The sequence below is a fragment of the Netta rufina genome (assembly GCF_964035555.1).
Source record: "Netta rufina genome assembly, chromosome: 5".
NCBI lineage: Eukaryota > Metazoa > Chordata > Aves > Anseriformes > Anatidae > Netta > Netta rufina.
The window spans coordinates 54,938,762-54,958,791 of NC_140128.1; the positions used below are offsets into that span (position 1 = coordinate 54,938,762).

The following is a 20,030-nucleotide window of genomic DNA, read 5'->3' on the forward strand; positions in this document are numbered from 1 at the left end:
AGCGTTTAGATGTAGAGCTCAGTGATATGGTTTAGTGGAGGACTTGTTAGTGTTAGGTCAGAGGTTGGACTGGGTGATCTTGGAGGTCTCCTCCAACCTAGATGATTCTGTGATTCTGTGATACTGAGCCAGGACATCCTGCTTGTTCCCGCTGCCTCTCCTATGCCTGGACCCAACCGCAGCGAGGCAGACCCCATCCTTTTAACACCCCCCTCAGGTGTTTTTACACATTTACGAGGTCTCCCCTCAGCGCTTCCCCCACCACCACCCCAAGGGGCCGGGCCGGGATGGCGTCGGCTGCCCGGGGAGGGGCAGCCCCCGTCCCCTCACAGCAGCACCGCCCCGCTCCCCGCCGCCTTGAGGTGTGGCAGAGCCGGGGCCGCCATGGCCCCCGCTCCGCCCCGCCGCCCTTAGCAACACGCCGCCGGCGCCGGCCTCCCCGTGGCGGCCGGGCTCGGGGCGGGCCCTTCCGGTTCATGTCGGAGCTGGGCTCGGCGCGGAGGAAGCCGGGCGGCCATCTTGGCTCGGCGGGGAGCAGGCAGGCAGAGGCGGGCGGGGAGGGAGGGAGGCAGGAGGGCGCCCACCGCCCTGCCGCGGGGCGCCGGCCTTCTCGGGGGCTTTCGGGCTGGGCCGGCATGCGAGCGGCGGCCGAGCGGTGAAGAGGGGCCGCGGGGGGGACGGGACGGAGGAAGAGGAGAAGGAGAAGGGGAGCCCCCCGGCTTGCTCGGGAGCCCCCCGAGAGCCGCCGCCTCGCCTGGTTCTGCCGGTGCCGGCCCCATGAGGCGCCGCCGCTGAGCCCCGCGGAGCCCGGCCCGGCCGTCGGATGAGCCCGGGGCCGGCGGAGGAGGGGATCCCGGGGGGGATCTAGCTCGGCCGCCGCCACGCCGCCCCCCGGGGCTTCATGCTGGCTGCCCGCGACCCCCGGCTCCCAGAAGGAGAAGAAGAAGGAGGAGAAGGAGAAGCCCGGCCCGGCCCCAGTGCGTGTGTGCGGCCCCGGCAGCGCTGCCGCCCGAGCCCAGGAAAATGTCCACTCGCACCCCGCTGCCCACGGTGAACGAGCGCGACACCGAGAACGTGAGTGCCCGGGGAGCCCCCCCGGCCGGCCCCGCTTCACAGGGGGGGAAAAGGGGGGAGCCGGGGGCAGCCCCATGGGGCTGGGGGACCCTCAGAGGGAGCCTCGCCTGCAGGGCTCTGTGCGGGGATGACGCCTCGTCACCTGCCCGGCTGGCGTTAGAAGGTGCCTTCTAGCGAAATCGGCTCCCTCATTAAGCATCCCACCCCCCCTTTTCTTTTTTTTAATTCATTTTTCTAGACAAAGATAAGGTGTAGGAATCAGCGTTTGTTTACCAGGCTATAAGGCTGTATTAGTGATCGCACAGGTCGCATGCTAAAAAGGGAGGTGGGGGGGATAGTTGTACCGCATGAGCAGCCAGCCAAAAATGAGGCTCGGTGGGAGCCTCCCTTTCTGCACACAGAGCCGTGTTGTGGCTCCTGTGCTGAAACTCCCTCGATCCAGCGCATCCCATCCAACCATTTATCCTTTTATTGCTGGGGGAAAATGTAATTGCCTGTGCAGAAGGGAGGTGTCAGTCCCCGTGGTCAAAAACGACTCGATGGGTGAACTTGGTGTTTAGCTTTCTACAAAGGCTGTCTGATGGTTTTTTTTTTTACAAGTCAGATGCTTAACTGGACTGGGGGGGGATTTTTGTGAGGTCTCGGGTATGTTTTTGTCTGACATTAAAAGTGTGAACGTTGGTTAGAGATCAGGAAAAACTGTTGGATTGCTCAGACCATAAATAGTCCAAGGAAAGTGATGGTAGCCCCATTGTTTAAAACAAGACCAGACAAAGCATTGGAAAACATGCTGCATGGAACAATTACTGCATTACGAGGGATTTGGATTTTATTGACATAATAGGCACCTCTAACTTCTGTGATCTTTATTTGTTTTAGCACTAGATTCAACCTGCAGGCTAAGGGCTGCATTGAACAAAAAGCCAGCTAAGCATATTTGGTTGTAAAATCTCAATGAGCTTCCTGCCTTGTGGAAGAAAATAATTAAAGTACTATGTGGCTCTTCCTATGCCATGGGGAGAGGTGATGCAGCATACTTCAGAAAGTACTTTACAGAGTTTATTCAGATAATTATTTTAGTCTAGAAGCAAGCCTGGCTGAGGTTTTCAGGCTCCACGTACATGCATGGAGGCCACCCAGTAAATCACTTTAAAAACTGTTCAGATCGGGTTCTCCAGTGCAGTTAACTCTGACTCCACTACAGGTAACGCGGTGGTAGGAAGGCTTTGCATGTGCTTGAGGAAATACGCGGCTCACGAGCTGTGTGTTCTCCCACTTGAAGTTAGGTTTTACATATCCTCCACTTAAGGCACCTTGTTCGCACTTCAGAATATTGGTCTAGCACTCCTCTTTGGTAATCTCCATAATTTAACATGCAGGGATTTTCTTGCTTGCAGATGGATAGCCTCAGGTTTTGATTAAGGCGTATCTTTCAACTGCAGTAATTTGGGCTGGTGGCCACAGGAATACCTGTAGGTATTGGTATTGACAGAGAGTGATTAATCTGAGTAATTGCCAGATCTGTTGAATCGATGCCACGGTACAGTGCTGTATCCCTCAGAAAGCAGGCTCTCATGTTTTGACCATCAGGCTCACATGTTTTGACAAATTCACCAAAATGTATCCTGCCCTGCCTTGTTTACATTGAAATCCACCTTTAGTCTGCCTGAATTGCTGGTACAGCTGGAAATGGATACAAAATTACCCTGGGTCTGTTTTTTCTTTTTAAATACAAAATGTAACACTCTTGATGCTTCCAGTAATTGTTCTTCCACCCCAAAGCTTGATGTGCTCTTTTGGCAGGTAAATTGAGCCCTTGATATTCTCTCACTTGAGAAGTTGGTTAATGCTCCTAGGGCTCTTTGAAGCTCAGGTGGGAAGAGGCTTAAGAAGTGCCAAAGCATTCAGCCAGCCTTTGGGCTGTGGTCAGGGAGCCCCTGAACGCCTTCTCGCTGTTGGGAAGGTTACAGCTGCTGACGAAGCCTTGGCTGGTGTTGAATCTGATTCAAGTGTACTGATCATAGTTTATCCATGCCTATACTTGCAGTTCTGAAAATGAAGTTAGCCTCCAGAATGATGGTGAACATAAATTATCATTGCCTATGCTTGCACTTAACCACGTTCAGCAGTTGGCAGTTCCTGTGAAGTAGTCATGGTCTAATTGTCAGTACTTTTATTTATTTTTTTTTTCTTTTAAAGCAGTGTATGCCACTTCTTATCGAGACGCTTCATGCATACGCTGCTGAAGTGGAAATACTGTCACAGTGACTTTCCCCCAAAGCTACTAGCAGCTATCAAGCCATTAGTGCCTTTGAGATTAAAGAATTTGGCTACGAGTCACCTGGTTTTGAGAGGAAAGGCATCCCAGATGATCTGTGATCATCGGAACTTCACACTTGGACAGTTGGAAGCTGGCTGTTTGCCTGCAAACGAGCTGGCTCCTCACCACAAAGGTGGAACAACTCCTCGCTGGTGTTGTCACTTACAGCAGTGGCTGCTTAGGGGACAGACACGAAGGAGAGGGTCAGATCTTCTCTGTCATCTGCAGAGTGACATCGGGCGTGTAGGAGAAGCAACAGAAGCAGCGGAGACCTCCTTTGTCCAAAACCAGGAGTGAAGGTAGATACAGAAGAAGGACCTGTAGGTGACAGAAGAGTGAGTAAACCTGTTTCACTAGTGATGAGGAAAAGAGGAGATGGATGGAAGAGGAAGGAGTGTGGAAACACAATGGAAATGAAGATAGATGGTGGAGAACAAAAGATAATAGGAGGCATGGAGGAACACACACGGCAGGATGGAGGACAACCAGTGACAAAGAAATAGGAGCAGAAGGAGCGAGGTTTTGGACTGTAGGACAAATATTCATTAAAGAAAAAATCCAGGAGTGGCAAGGCGATAGAGAACTGTAGGTAGAAGGAAGGAAAGACAAGTGGTATGGAGGTTGGTTTGTTTTTTTTTATTTTTTAACAGCATGAAATAAAAAAGAAAAAATGTAGGCTAAAGAGTTTAATTTTAATTTGTGTTCATTGCACAGCTGTTTTTCTGGGGGGAAAAGGTAACTGCTTTGAATATTAGTTCTAGACCAATCTGAATTGAAAATGTAAGTAATTTGAGTAAAAGCGAGACTGAAATACGCTCTTATCTCCGTGACTGTGCCTAATGTGAAAAATTTGCTATTGAAGAATGCCAGTGTGATGGCAACTGTGCTTGTACAAGCCTATACAAAAGGATTCTGTGCACTGAAAGTATCTCATTGAATTTTTTATTTAAAAAAATAGTAAAGATTAGATTCAAAAATTTACTTTTAAGATACTGCGAAGGTTAGCATTACCTCCTGATTTATTACCAATTAGATATGAAATGCATTAGAGCATTTGCAAAGAGTACACAAGCTTGCATTATTCTATATATTATTTATCAGACTTCTCCTGTTACAAATAGATCTGTAATCAGAATGTTTTCTTCCGTAAGTGATTTTTTTTTTTTTTTTTTGTAAGGGGGTTGAGGAAGTGTTCCTGTGGCCAAGAGTTGTGGTAGACTTTCTTCTACAGAGCCAGCTACCTTGTCTCTTATTTTTCACCAGTTATAAAAGTTCTGTTTTGAATTAGATTAAGTGAAGGTGGCAAAATAATTCCTAAAACATATTTTATTCCTAGTTAATCTGGGATGCATTTTTTCCCTATTTTTATTATTTATATTTTATTTTTATTGTTTTCAGAGAGCAGGAAATGGTTTTGGTGGCTTTCTTAGTGCCTGCGATACCTGATAGGCTCAGTGCTGCAGTGGTTGTACTCAAAAAAAATACCTGATCAGGTGGTGTGATACTGCACTTCACTGACTGCTAGCGTTTTCACGTCTTGAAGGGGGATGGTTTGTTCTTCAGCTCTGCTAAACAATCTGTGCTCTATCGTTTAATCATTCAGTTTCACTGTCAGCTTGACCAGGGTAAGGCTGCTGCAGGAATCAGCCTTGGCTGCCTCTTCCCACCTGTGGTTTGTGTTGGCAGTAATTATCATGTAGCTGTACAACAGGTCTGGTCAGCTCCGTGATCTGCCTAAAACTAATCCTCCAAAAAAAAAGTGGTTTTATCCCCATTCTGTGTGGCTGCAAATGCTGACACAAAGGAGAAGATGGGATTTACCAGTTCAGGTGGGAAAGGCTGGAAACACTTACTTGGGTTTTGTTTGCTTTAAGCCAGTCATAGCACAGCACCTAAAGGCTAAGATAACTTAAAGTAGGGGTTTTAAAAAGAGTTGACTGAGTGGTGCACCTTTCTCAAATTGCCTTTCTGGGAACTAATTTTTTTTTTTTTTTAAATGTTATTTCAGTAGCTAAGAAAACTAAGCTATGGAACCTTACCCCAGAAGGAGCTCAGACTTTGTGTTCCTATGTTTTATCGAATGTGACTCACACAGTGACCTTAGAAGCGGTCTGCACAACAGAACACAACTACAGAAATTACTGAACGAAAATAAACAAGAGGAAATATGGTTTTCAGTACACTAAACTTGGTAGACTTCTTTCTAGGCTTTCTTACCAAATCATTTAATATCCTCACCTGCCCAATTCTCTGTTTTAATTCTAGCTGAGAAACGCTCCTGTTGATGTAAGCAGACAGCTCCCATTAACTGCACATCTCAGGTGACTTCAGCCTAAGGAATTTTAAGAGCAGAGGCATTTGTCTTTCTAGATCTCCATTTCATCTGATACAGAAGTAGCATGTGTCTGCAACTTCCTCTTCTCAGTCAAGTAATGCTGCCTTGTGGATGTCAGCCAGATCAAAAACGGAGGTCACCTCTTTTTTTTTTGGCTTGTGGCCTGTCCAGGTCGGCTCCCCTTAATGCGGAGATCACCTGCCCCTAAAAATATTCAGAGTGGGCATGGCAAGTAGGTGCCTACTGCTGATAAAAGGTAGACCTGTGATAACTCTGCAGTGAGCCTCCCAGATTCAACCCTTAGGTATGCAACAATTCTTGGCCCGTACGGCAGCAGCTTGTTGAGCTCTGTGTGTGTGTGTATACATATAAACAAAAATTAACTTTCAAATAAAATTTGTTCCTGCAGGGATAAAGCCTAAACAAAGTTTTCTATCTGCGAGCTCAGTGTGGTCTTTGAAAACCAACCGTGAGGTTTTTTTTTTTGTTTAGCATGTAATTACTGACAATGATGATTCTGGAAACAACTTAGCTGGCAGTATTGTTGATGAAGGATAGAGTATGGTTGGCTCTTCAGCTATTATTCCCCCGGCTGATGTCAATAAATATCCGTTTTAATCAGCAGTAAAGAAACTTTGGCTTGAAAGATATGGTAAATGTCAGATCTTGATAATGTGAAGCAACAAAAGAGCTTTTAGAAAGCTTTTCAAACCAGCCCCAGCCTTATCTTTTTGACTGTATAAGCAGGATTTCTTCACTGTTGTGTGGTTCAGCACTAATCACAGAATTGCAAATTCCCTCTTTCATACGCTGCATAGAGTATGAACCCAACAATATCGAATGCATCAACGCAGCGTGTGGCAGGGAGAGCTGCAAAGGACTCCGCGCATCTGCGACGGGAGCGTCTTGCCTTTTCCACCAGCCCTGTCCCTGCCTGATCTGTAGGGTCAGCTCTGTCTCAGCTCTTCACGCAGGTTTTGGGATCATACAAGTGAGCCTCTTGTTCGTGGCATTCCCTTTCTAAAGCAGCAGTCCCTGCTGGCAGCCTCCATCAGGCTGCCCCGTGCAGGGAGGTGGGTTGCTGTGCTCGGCTGGGTTTGTAGCTGCCTGGTCCTGACACATTTCTCCCTTTTTTTCCCTCGTTCTTTCCTTTCTCCCTTCCCCCCACGCAGGGAATTGGGCATGTGTGCCAAGAGGTATGGTCTGTGCGTGCTAAAGATGGTATTTACTCTCCAGGTTCTCCCTTTAAGCTGCTTGTTTGACAAATATGACCCAATTAAAGCGGCCGCTCGTTTTCATGAAGTGTCATACCAGTTAAATAAACGAGTACAACGGGCTGAGAACTGGGCAGTGAATCCTTCCCCTTCTGACAATGGAAGCATCCAAATTAGCGTTTTCTCCCCTTTACCAGCTCTAATGCATTCACAGAAGGTCTGTTTATCTCTCTTGCTGAGTTCTGACCCTCTCAATTGTTCCACTTGATCCCGGCAACCGTAATGGTTATCACTTCAGTGAATAAATCTGCCTTTGTGGACTGGTAACTGGAGTGCCACCTCGGGTAGTATTTTCCTTTGTAAGACAGCATTTAAAATTTCATGAGATGGAAGCCATGACTGTGCCTCCTTAAGATTGATTATGTAGCCAGCCAGTTTGAAAGCTGTCTTTTAATGATATGTGCTGGAACCAAAGAATTGGTTACACAAACATAAGCAGACAAAATCCACCTCCCCTGGTGTCCTGCCTCATGCTCTGGGCTATGGCAGGAGGGAAGTAAAAACCAGGATAAGCACAAAATATCCTTACCTGCTATCTTTCTACTACATTATTTTCCTGTATTTCTTATCTTTTATAATAATTTAAAATAAATCACGATTTAAGGATTCCCTGAGCAGTGATTTGTATTTAGACAGTTGTGGCAAAACGTCTGCTGTGAACCCTCTCAGTGGTTACTAGAAATTCAAGTCTTTGTTTTGACTTTCCAGTAGAATTCCTTCGTAAGCAGTTGCAGGATGCCTTACTGTGCTTTTTCATGGCTATATCTGCACAATAAGACACTCCCTCTGTGAATATTTTTAGGGCTAACCTCTTTTCTCTTACACTGAGTAGTACGCAGCAGTCTGTGTGTTCTTAAATATTTCAGTGATAAATGCAAAGTAAAATACTGTCCACTATTAGGATGGGCTGCAGTGAAATTAGTCTTCAAATATTTAATTTAAAATATATTGGTGTTTTAAAAACCTGTGATTTATGTCCTGATTTGTTGTTCTATAAATGAGTGCTATGAAAGGTGTGGGGGGTGAGAAATTCCCATGTATTTATATGTTGTGCCCAGGTTCAGGTAATGAAGAGATTTTCTCAGTGTTTCAAATGTTCACCATGTCCTGGAGTGTTTAGATTATTCACGCTGTAAGGGACAGGCTTTAAAAATATTTTTTTTTCTTAATGTAAGTAAAAATGCTCAATCTGATGAGACTGTCATGGTTCTTGCTAGTCTGACAGCTCTCCAGGAAATTCTGTGATATAATTTCATAGCATTTCATACAAGTGTGATAACAGCTAAGGTAATGAATGTTCCTACAGATTTTTGTAAGATTAATTTTTCATAGTTCAAAGGGTTGATCAGAAGGTAATTTTCACCATTGTGTACTGCTTTAAAAATATTGATGCTGCTTGTCTTCCCTGGTTTAGAAAGAACGCTTCCTATTTACTATCAATAAACACGGATTTCTGCATGTCTCGGCCATTCTAATTTCTTAATGTTTTTCAGCTCTTCACATGGATATCAGAGGGTCTCTTCCAGGTGTTTTCTCAGCTGTTGGCACCACCTTAAATATTAGAAGAACTTTGACACTAGTCATCCCCTGTCCTGTGTTTCTAATGCTCTGGATGTTAAGAAACCTCTAAACATGCAGTTACTGGATAAAGCTAACACCTGCCAAAGAGATCTCGGTTACCAGCACCTTCATACCTCATTTGCTTTTTACTTTCTTTTCTTTTCTTTTTCTTTCTCTTCATGCTAATCATTATCTGGCTATGAAAGGATGTCGGCTCATCATTGGGGGAAGGCTTTTGCGACAAGGTGGGTTTTGTGTTGTGTTCCAAATATAGTTGGTCTTGGGCTCAGCCCCTCCCTCGCAGCAAGGTCTCTCACGAGCGGAGATGTTTTACTTCATTTCCGAGTCCTTCGGGGTTGAGTAATACCAGGGTGGGGTTGGGGTGGGGGGGCTGGGGAAGAATGCGTGTTTCTGAGAGAGGTTATTTCATTGGCTTGAAGTTTTTAGTTGTTTTTTAGAGGACCCTCCCTCCTACTATGTGCAAAAAAAAAAAAAAGTCTTTGAAGTCTTTAAAAGATTTTAAAATTGAACTTGATGCATACCAGGATGCTGAAGAACATGCTGTCTTGCTGTGAATGGAATTCAGAAGACTTTTCTTAATAAAGAAAAGAAAAAAGAGAGACACTGACTAGCCCAGGGCCATACAATGTACACAGTTCTCCTTGCTTCAGTTCCCATCTGCAGCATAGCAGTCTCCCCTGCATTGACTATTGCGTGAAGAGAGGTATTTTGGGAATCCCCCAGGCATGGTGTCACAAGTGTTATGCTTACAATGAATGCACATCCAAAGAGATGCAGCTCATCTACCACAACGTATAGAAATTTATTTAAAAAAAAAAAAAACAAACTTGTTTTAAATATTAGGCTTTTAAAGTAAAACCCCTTTCTCATTGAAGGCTTTAGCCCTACAAATGTGGACCAGGGAAAAAAGTACGAGGCTGAGCAGAGTCTAGGCGTTGGTGGGTTGAGGGAGGCAAAATCTGCAGCGCTGAGGGTCTGCTTAGGAAAAGACAAATGGCCCACATCTCGATGAAGAGGGCAGAGGATGCTATTGCTATTTCTTTAGGGCGAGGTAGGAACTGTTAATCTGTGGTGGCAGTTTTGCTGCCTCAAAGTAGCTGCTGAGGAAGCTACCCTGGGAAGTAGCCAAGTACAGCCAAATGCTGTGCAAGCCAGTGCCTGACTTGAACGTTTCCTGGACCATCTATATTTGTACTTTTTGCCTACACCATTTAAGTTTTCTTCCCATCTACCTGCCGTGGCTTCTCAAAACTGATTTGGGTGGGAGCAGCACTTTTTGCTGGGTTTTGAGTTTATGCCTTTTAGTACCGTATGCTACCAAGCCCTCTTCTTCCTTCATAAGTTAAAAATAAATAAATAAAAGTCCATGTTGAAACTTGGAAGTTATTTTCTGCAGTTTTTAGGAAGTTTGTCTGCTGTTCAACGTAATGATTCCGTATTTGACAGAGGAAGGACTTGCTGATGGATTTACTTAACGTGAAGTGAAATAAAAGTCCAAATTAGAAATTCCTGTAAAAGGACAGATTTCTACAGAGCTGAACGCAGCTATGAGCAAGTCAGTTGGAGAGAACTGAACTGCTTAGGAACACACAGCTTGATATTCAAGAAACACAGCTGAAAAAGGTCATATTCTTGAAAAGAAATAATCAGAGTTGGGGTGGAAATGCAAACCTCCATACAAGGAGATTGTGTTAAATTTATCAACACTAGTCCAAATAAGCTCACAGCTGTTAATTCTTCCCTTTAAGTGCAAAGCTAGAAAGCACGAAGAAAATGATAGGACACAAGAATTCATTCCTCTACAGAGGACACTGAAGCTCCCAAGATGTGTTAATTGGCATGTTTTGCTACATACAGCAGAGTATGTTAGTATGGGAATATGTTAATGTAGGAAAGTTCTGTGATTCTGGGATGTCTTTTACCACGTGTATTGTTTATGCAGGGTAGAACATGAGTAAGATCAGGTCTGAATAGTCTCTGCACAGATTCCTTGGTTGGGAATACGTCGTAGCCACTGCCCATGTCTGAACTGCACCACGAGGTAGCTGAGGTCTGACGGTTGTTAGTTCAAGCACAAGGCAGCAGATAATGTTTTCTGGTTTCTGTGTGGTTTAAAAGCTGCCTTCTCGTTGAGTCCACATGCTGGGGAGCTTAAGCTAGGAAGTAGTAAGCCCTGCGTGGAGGTAGGCTTGCTCTTGCTAAAGTATGTGTGCCTGTACTGCGTGCCCAGGTGTGGAAGGGCTCTAACCTGAGCAGTTCGGCTGTACAGGACATCGCACGACATGATTGCTGGGGGTAGCAATGGAAGAAGACGTTCACATCTAGCATCAGCAGTTGCTGCTTTTTTTTTCTAACTGGTCTGAATAATGTGACGCTTGAAGGTACCAAAGGAACTGGCAGAGGAGTTGTCTGGGTTGTCTGTCGCAAGGTTTGGTAGAAGTCTCAGTTTGGGGAAGCACAGAGGGTTGGCACTGATTTGCCACCGCATGTAGGGATGGAGAGGATGGCCTGAGCGACTAGCGCCAGCCTGGCATTAATGGCATGCAGAACAGTGACGTTGTTGGTACAGGATTTCACTGGCTTCAGTAGTGCCTTCGGCTGGGCAGTTGGTCTTGTCGATCCTCTCCTTGAGAATGCTCGCTTGGTAGGCACTTACCCAGTTGTCGTAGGTCTCGAGATAGTATTGAAACCAAGGAACTGTTATCGAGCGCTTGCATTTCTCCTGGATCTTGTTATGGATGCGCTTTTTGTTTCTGTGCCTTTTATCAGTGGTTTGGAAGAATTGTGTACTGCTGCTCGAAAAACTAGGATAGAGATTGCTAGAATATTAAATAGGGCAGCATGGCAGATCACAGGAGCACATCAGCAGCTCTGTGTGTCAGGAAGCTCTGTATTTCACTACAGCCCAATGTACCAGCATTCCTGGCTTCTCACGTGTATGAAAATTGTGCTAAGGGACTGGGAAGCAATAACTCTTTTTAAGAGTCGGGGTTAGTTTGGGGTGATCAGATACAGATGCCCTTCAGCAGAGCGTTGAACAGAAGATGTAATCTGTGCTTAATCCTCTTGCGACTGCTGTCGGCATGGCTTGTCCAAGTTCTGGCACAAGACCTACAGAAAGATGTTGGAAAAATTGGAGATGGTACTTAAAATAAAAAAATACAAGAAGTGTTTCCTAGTCGTTAATTATTCTTACAGCAGTGTGTTTAGGGAGTTCAGTGTGTATATATATATATGCATATATATATATATATATATATATATATATCTTATTAAAGTGAAGGGGTCTTGTGACCAGAGTAATTAAGTGCTATATTAGAAGTAGAAATCTGGTAACAATGTAATAATGAGGCCATAAAGACAAGCTAAAGCCAGATTGATACTAAAACATTATACGCACCACAGTTTTTGTTCTGTTTTTTAATAGTAACTATTGAAACAATTTTCCAGGAGTTGCCGTAGCCTTCCTATCCGTAGTATTTCTTAAATGAAATGAATGTCTTTTTAAAAATAATTTGATCACAGCTGTTGCACTCAAATTAACAAACCAAGGAACTTAAGATGCCAGAGTGTGTGGTCACAAGGTTACATCAGGTTATTAAATATTGTGAACTTGCCAAGTGTCATGCAAGCGTGTATTTTTTTCACTTGTGTCTGTACCATGGTTGTTGGCTCTTCAGTTCTGATCTGTCATCCCTTTGCTGCAGTGATTTGTCAGACTGGGTGCTGCTGTGTGCCATGGTTCTGGCTGTTGGGTTTCAGCAAGAGCAGTAGTAGGAGAGCTGCAACTGGCACAAAAAAGAGTTGGAAGGATAGGTACCTGGATGGGGCCCTTTGGGGCTGAAATAAGCACCATGGGAAGCATTAGAAAGAACAGAAGGGAGTGCGGGACACATGGAGGTAACACTGTGCTGCTGAGTATGATACAGGCCTCATGGAAAGGGAGAGAGCTATTGCAGTGTTGGGGAAATAAAAGGAAAGGCTACGGTACAATGCAGAAAGTGTACGTAGTCATATAGGAAATGTAGGGTTTGCTTAAGAAACAGGACAGCATGCTTAGACAACTCAAGAGGAGAAATCACCTCTAAATGCTGTTATTGAACATTCTTGTCTTGTAGGCTAATGTATCTGCTCTATTTTTTCTTGAATTCCCATAGTAGAATAGATGTGGAACAAAACATACTTGGTTCTGCCAGTGGATAACAAGACAGATACCGCCAATACAAGCTCAATATAATCTCACCCTGGGTTATGTGGTTAAAGACCCTCTTCTCTAAAGGCGATGCTTTACAGAAAAGTTGAAGCCACCTATAATATATTGCAATTAAATAGGTCACTGGGCACATTGATTGGTATTCTTGTTGCATATTGATGTAACAGATACCTAATAATGATGTTTTTCTAAATAAGGGGGTATTTGATACTAAGGCACTGAAACAAATAGCATCTTAACTAGCCCTCTAAATACTTAGGACTGTTTTGAAGGAACCTTGAAGTTTTGTCTTCTAAACTGAGCTGTGTTCTTGGGTAGAGTTCAGACAGAAAGTAGGGCTGCTTTGGCATTTGGGTTGTAGCAAAGGTTTAACTGAGGCTAATGCTTTAACTTCTTGATGAATGCTGTTGCTTCAGAGAACTGTATAATCAACGAAAAGAACGAGCAGAGAGAGCTGGAAAACTTAACGTTTCAAGAGGGAAGAATTAAACAGCGATATCTTCTGCTTTTTGTCCTGAACCTCCTCTGGGTGTCTTCAGGCAGGCAGCACGATGCGGGAATTCTGGGATGGCAGTAAATTTAGCATGTCATCTCTGTGTAGTGAACACTTGCTCCACATTTGCAGGCTACTGAGCATTTCTGAGTAGTGCTTTAATTAGTGAACGTGGCGCGGAGACCTCAAGCACGAGCTGAGAGCTGAGGGACACGAGGGGCACCTGCTCTTTCAGAAACAGGCTTCCACCCAGGCAACGAAAAGGGACTTTGCTGTTACCCCAGCCATGTGATCTGATGAATAAATAAAGAATATTATGGATATCTACCCAATCTTTTTACAATTATTAGCTGTTCAGAGAAGCTAAGTGGAAGGGGCTTAACAGTTTCCAGGCAGCATCTCAGGTCTCCCTATCTGATGCTCAGCCTGTTAATATCCGAGGTTCCTTTAGACTGGGTGAGATTTCTCCCCTTGTTCTCAGGCTGTCTTGAGTATTTTCAGTCATTAAGTTTTGTAGGAAAGAGAATCCCAGCAGAAGAGAGAAAAAACACCTCTCAGAGAGGAATTTTATTTTATCAGCAGTACTAAAGTGTCCAGTAAGGATGAACCTTCTACTGTCTGCTTGTGGCAAAGCTTTGTTCATGTCTCCTTGCACAAAGCTTTCCTGCTCTAGTTGGGCAAAGTAACTCAAACAGGAGATAACATCAAACACCTCGGTGTTCCCTGACTCTGATTCTGCACTCCGTGTATGCTAAAAATGCTTCCCTGTTCCTGCAGCTCAGCCAAAATTGCACTTGCTCTTTCCCAGGTTGTGGAATAAATAGTGTTAAGAAGTGAGAGCCTCCCTGTCCACCTTACAGCAAAGTTCAGTGAGAAGCTGAAGTTTGAGCTGGATCCTTTGAAGGGTTTTTCAAATGAGTAGTTAATCTATTTGCATGTTGTATGCTGCTCATTATTGATGTCTTTTTCTTTATTTCTCAGCCTTATCTGTGTATGTTTGTATTGCAGCACACGTCCCACGGAGATGGACGGCAGGAAGTTTCCTCTCGAACTGGGCGGTCCGGAGCTCGTTGCAGGAATTCTATAGCTTCCTGCGCCGATGAGCAGCCGCACATTGGAAATTACAGACTCCTCAAAACGATTGGAAAGGGGAATTTTGCAAAAGTAAAGCTGGCAAGGCATATCCTTACAGGCAGAGAGGTAAAGTGGTGTGAGTGTAAACAACAGTGAATTGCAGTGGGTTTGCATATTCTCTCAGAATGGTCTTGTCCAAGTCTGTGAACATTTAGCACTTCTTACTGGTCCTACTGTCACTGAGGCAGGGAAAAAAAATGTAAAAAGAAAATCCAGTTTTCTATTTCTGATGACCCCAAAACAACTCCTCTTGAAAATGGTCTCAGATTTGCAAGTCTGAATTCTCCGCTAAATCCTCCATTCCTGAAAAAGGGCTAAATATATTAAATAAGCTAAGTATATTAAATAAGCAATATAATAAACTAAATATATTAAATAAGCAATTAAATAAGCTTGCTGGAAAGATTCCTTCTTGGTGTTGTTACACTGCAGAGCTGTATTGGAGGTGAAATTAGGAATGGCAATTAATACACCTTATTGATTATTCTTGATCTAAGTAGCCTACCCACAGTATTTCCTGGACAGAGCCACACACCTCCCAGTTCTGCTGGTGTCTGCAGTGCTAGGCTGCCTTGGGAAGACATCCCAGTTTGTTTGGGGCTGGTTTGTGGGTCTGCTGTTCGGTTGTGTGGTAAAGACAAGCTTTCTCTTGTATCTCTTCATAGTGTCTAACTCAGCCCCATGATTAGTTTCTGCATGCTGCTGTAATGTAATTAATAACTTGTACCTAATGATGGTTCTGATTTGGTGAGCCATATTGCTGTTTGCTTGTTAGAGCAAGGTGTAGCTTGGTGCTGTTCTTATTAATAGCAACACTACATACTGAAAAAGAGGGAGAAACTTCTTGTTGGCCTATTCTTGACAAGCGTGTCTAATTAATTAAACGTTTGTTGATATCAGCAAAAATCTCAAGAAAGCTAAGTAGTTGACTACAGCACTTTAACCCTGGAATCCATAGGAGGAACTGAGGAGGTATCATTTTGCAGGAGTTGCTGAGAGGGATTTTTGATTTGATTTTGTTAAGCTGTCAGTTCTGGTGATCAGCAGTTGTTTTTTGCTGTTAAAGGTAGTGCTCTTTTCTAGATAGAGTTTACAGTTAACTGCTTTCCACTTAAATTTCCTTTTTTAATGATACTTAACACAGGAAATGCACGGTTAGTATTTCTTTGCTGTTTTTATAGGTATGGGTGTAGGAGAGAATCATGTGGCCTGTTTGGGGCTTTGCAAAAATTTTGTTATGGTTTCTTTTCTTTGTGCAAAACTGTGTGTTGGCCTCTGTCTTGTTATTGTTTGAAATTCCAACAAATCAAGTTATGGTGTAAAATCTTTGACAAAACTTGGAAAGATTTCGATACGAAGTTTCCGTAATTCTCATGGGATAGATGTCATTCAATCAATTAAGAGCATAAAAACTTCCAAGGATCTGGCCATTGGTCCAGGTTTCCTTTGGAGGAAACAAACTATTTTTACAGGAGTATCTTGAAGATATTTTAAACAATATTTCTAGGAGAGATGTGCAAAAGTTTCTCCTACTAGCTGAACTATTGATAGTTTTCATATTTTGGATGTGTGTGACCAGGATTCTTCACAACATGCTGGATAACTATTTCCCTGGTGTCATTAATTTATTCTTGCCCCTACAGAAATATTAATCTGATCCATCTTTGGATTGCGCTCACATTTTTTCGTAGCTGGCACACTGATGTTTGGCTTGGTTGTGATCATCAACAGCACCTTGTACTTTGCTGAATCTCACTTTCTTTGCTGGTTTTCATCTCCAAGGTTGTTTGTATCACTTTTCCATTGTATGTGACAGTGCCTCTTAATAATTAAGGTTGTTGAAAGAATTATGGTCTGACTTCCCATGTCAAGGCCACTGATACAGATATTAAACAAGATCGGTCACAAGTCTGATCCTTGAAAAACTCTTACTGATTTATTTCCAACCTGGTATCTCTTTACCCAGTTGTGGCTTTTGTTAATTAATTGATCTGGGCACATTTCAGCTTATCTAGTTCAATAATTTGTGTCCTCCTAAATGAGCTTTTACGATAGTCAAGATAACCATACCTGGTGTGTTTCCATCAAGCGCAATTAACAGTAGGAAAGTAGGTTGCATTTAACCCTCTCTCTTTCCCTGTTTTTTCCCTGCAAGCTTTGAGCTCAAGAATTTGATGAGAAATAGCTCAGCTACAAGGCTTGTAGGTGCCCTATTTACTTCTCCCTTAAAAATAAATTATCAGATATTTTCTAAACCTATGCTGCCATTTTGCACTTGATAATGTTAGAAATCTTTGCAGCAGGAATGCCTTTTTTTTTTGTTTTTTTTAAGCCACTCTTAATTCTGGGATAATTCTCTCTGTCTGGCCTCAGACAGCACTCATCTTCCTGAATTTGTGACTTCCTGCCTTATACACTCATTCCTGCTAGCTATCCTGTCTTTGTTCCTGTTCCTTTTTCCACCTTATATATGGAAACCTAAAATAAAATACTTATTTTCAGGAGTCACATGTGAATAAGCTTTCCTCTCTACAGTATCCTTGCTGTTTTTTAACCCTGCTTATCTTATCATATTATCTGTGCGTCTGTTCCTGATATCCTTTTAAGAGTCCAGTTCCATTTCACTTTATGACAATTCCTTTTTTTTTGTATCTCCGCCCTGATTAACTTCTAACTCATGCATCAGATCAGCACTTCTCCAACGCTTCTTGGGGGAAGGGTATGTTTGTTCAAGCATTCCTCTAGGGGAGTTACTCATCTCCTTACCTCTGGAGTCCTTCCCTACAAATTTTCCTTTTGCTTGAGATAACAGCTTTTTGTTTCCAACTGGAGTAAATTCCTGGATTTTTTTTTTCCATTCCCATCTTCAGAATATCTGCAGAAGGAGAGCCTGCCCTCAAATTACAGGGAGGGAGAAATGTGCAGCCCTTTGGGGGGGATGAGCAGAACATCAGCCTAACCTGGGGGGGGGGTTGAATTGTCTGGCCAAGGAGTCAATGTCGTGTTCACAGCAGAGGTACAGATGGAGGATTGGCTTCCCTGCTTCAGAGCTGGGGTCTGGAAATACACTCCTTTGAGATCCTTTGTCAAGGAGGATATTATTTGTAGTCTGTCTGCCCTTTTAAAATCAAGAATCTTCATTGTAAATCTGCTTTTGTTAATTCTTTGACTTTAAGCCATGTCTTTTCTGTTGTAACTTATCTGGGGTTATTTCCTCTGACAAATTTTCCATACTTGCCAAAATTAATCTAAAAGATAAAACTACCTTTTGCTGTTTCCAAGGTGGTTGGAATTGCAGCCAGAAACATATGGACGCCTCTGTGCAGTGAAGGCAGTATTGAGTTAATTGCCAGGAGGTGAAAGTTTTCTGCTAAGACAAAATTCTTCCAGGACCCAAGCCTGACTCCAAGGAATCCATTGTCATCTTTTTTTTTTTTGTTTTGTTTTCCCTTGGAAAAACTGTGAAATTTAAGAGGGAGAAAATAATCTGAATGGTAGCAGTTTGGTCGATTTGCTCAGTGTCTCAGGTTTTTTTGACCACTTTAACTAACGTAGGAGGAATTTTTCAAGTCACATTATCATCAATGGCGAAAGTCAGTTTTAATTCTGCTAATAATCTCTCGCAGAATATTATGGCTCCTGCAACAATGTAATGGTGTAGGTGGACTTTCATTCCTCCAACACTGGCCGCTGCACACAATGCTTGAAATCGTTCCAAATTTGCTTTGTGTAAAGAGAGCAAAGTCTCTGCTTTAGAAGGCAATTTGATGCTTCACTAACTGTGCTGAGTAAAACGGGATTTTCTTTCTCAAGCTCATCGGGAATATTCTTGAGGGCAGCCTCCCTTTGTTTGTGGTTTGGAGGCCTTATCAAGGGGCCTGAAATTGTCCCGTTCTGGTGAGCAGTTCGAGCTCTCCAAGTCCATGTTAACACATTGGACTACCAGTGTTGGAGTGGATAGGAGTTCTCTGAATTCACCCTGCCTTTAAGGCTATAATTAGTGGACTGACCAGTCCTGTGTATCTACCTTTCAGAAAATTGAGGTGTGTTCCTTCCCTGTATCTCCAGGGCTGAATTTGTTTGCCAGTGTCAGGGAGCTCTCGGTTCATCCGACACTGACGCACAGAGCGAGAGGTGAGGAGTGTCTCTGAAACCAAGTGCCCTGAGACTCTGGGGGTTGAAACAAGCTTAACTCTTACAAAGGCTGATGAGAATAGTAGAGCTTGGAACACAAATACAACTTCTGAGTGACGTGCACTTCAGCAAACAGCCATGTTCCACAGCACAGGTAGTCTTGGGACACCAGATGCCTATCAAATGCCATCATCTGCTGTTGGAAAAGGCAGTGGGCTACGTCTAGGCTGAATCTGAGAAACTGCAGAAAGTAAATAACTGGTAACCTGCGTAACAACAGTTCAGCAGGCATAAAGGTAGAGATAAAAATCTTTCTTGGTTTCGTGTACAGCTGCTAATATAAAAATACCTGTTGCTTAATGTGTATGTCTTTTGTTTGTATTTTTGAAGGGATTTCTCAAGATTTTGTAATGGAATTTTGCCTTGGGAAATAGTCATCTGTAATTTCAGTAACATACCTTAGGACAAAATATTCTCTAAAGCAAAAGTATTCTTAAATAGTTTCTTGGTAATATTTTACCATATCTTGAATCTAGAGGGCTGAAACTGAATCTTGAATTTCAGTTTCAGAAGAAAAAAAAAACAACAGCACATATATATATATATCTGTCATGTAAATCTGTGACACACCCAGGCACTGAACACTGTTCATTTCTTACCCTTTCTATCATGAGGGCCCATCCATGTGTTTTGCACTTGAACTTAGGGAAATAAATTTGTTTTGGTGTAAGATTTTTTTATATTCCATATGCTACCAAGCCCGCAGTAATGAAATGGCAAAGATGGCACAAAGCGATGCAGCAAAATGGGAGCTGTGGCATAGGAAGGAGCAGTGTCTACTCTTTGAGCCAAAAATTCAAGGGGCATTGAGGGCCCTTTCTTTGTACCAGTGAAGCATGATAATCAGCAGAGTTGCAGCATCTTGCCTTTTTGAGAGGCACCATCTCCTTGGCTTCTGCAGAGTTTCTTCTGGTATGTTTAGCCTCTAATTTAGAAAGGAAAAATACCAATTGGCAAGTAATTCTAGAAAGATTCCTTCTTCCTGTTTTAACTCAGCCTGTATCCAAATTACACTGCACTGGGGCTCATCTCTGCCTATTCATTGTCTCAAATCTTCAGGCTCTGACTAGTTACCATGGCACTGAATTTCTTTTGATTATTTTGTGAAATTTTCATTCTGTTCTTTAGCATTTCTGTGATTTACCAAGAAGGTGAGAATCAGGAAAGGAACAAACTTCACAAGTTGTTGCAGTATAACCAATGGATTTTTGATGACACAAAAGTGATATTTCCTTTCATACCCATCAGGAAGCAAACTGATATAAATATTCAGTGAATTTCCAAAGGTGAACTTAGTTCTTGCAAAAATTTATGTTGCATTACTTTCAATTTGCTCTGAAGTCCTTGCTTTTAGAAGCATCTTCATAAACTGCCAGTGTGCAGTTAGTACTGTGTAATCTGAAGTGTAATTA

The 20,030-nt window shown here is 43.1% G+C and overlaps 1 protein-coding gene across 11 annotated transcripts in view; it reads left to right on the forward strand.

The window, feature by feature from the left end:
• The first annotated feature begins 408 nt into the window (after positions 1-408).
• The window catches only part of MARK3 (microtubule affinity regulating kinase 3), a 62,131-nt gene continuing 42,509 nt past the window's right edge, over positions 409-20,030 (forward strand). Inside the window, exons 1-4 of one of the 11 annotated variants that reach the window (XM_084287164.1) lie at positions 411-1,074; positions 3,274-4,014; positions 8,770-8,808; positions 14,299-14,490. In XM_084287164.1, coding sequence (XP_084143290.1) covers positions 4,009-4,014; positions 8,770-8,808; positions 14,299-14,490 — 237 coding nt within the window. In that variant the 5' untranslated portion in view covers positions 411-1,074; positions 3,274-4,008. Of the gene's footprint in view, positions 1,075-3,273; positions 4,015-8,769; positions 8,809-14,298; positions 14,491-20,030 lie in introns of all 11 variants that reach the window. The other 10 variants (XM_084287163.1, XM_084287165.1, XM_084287166.1 and 7 more) reach the window with 10 other exon arrangements.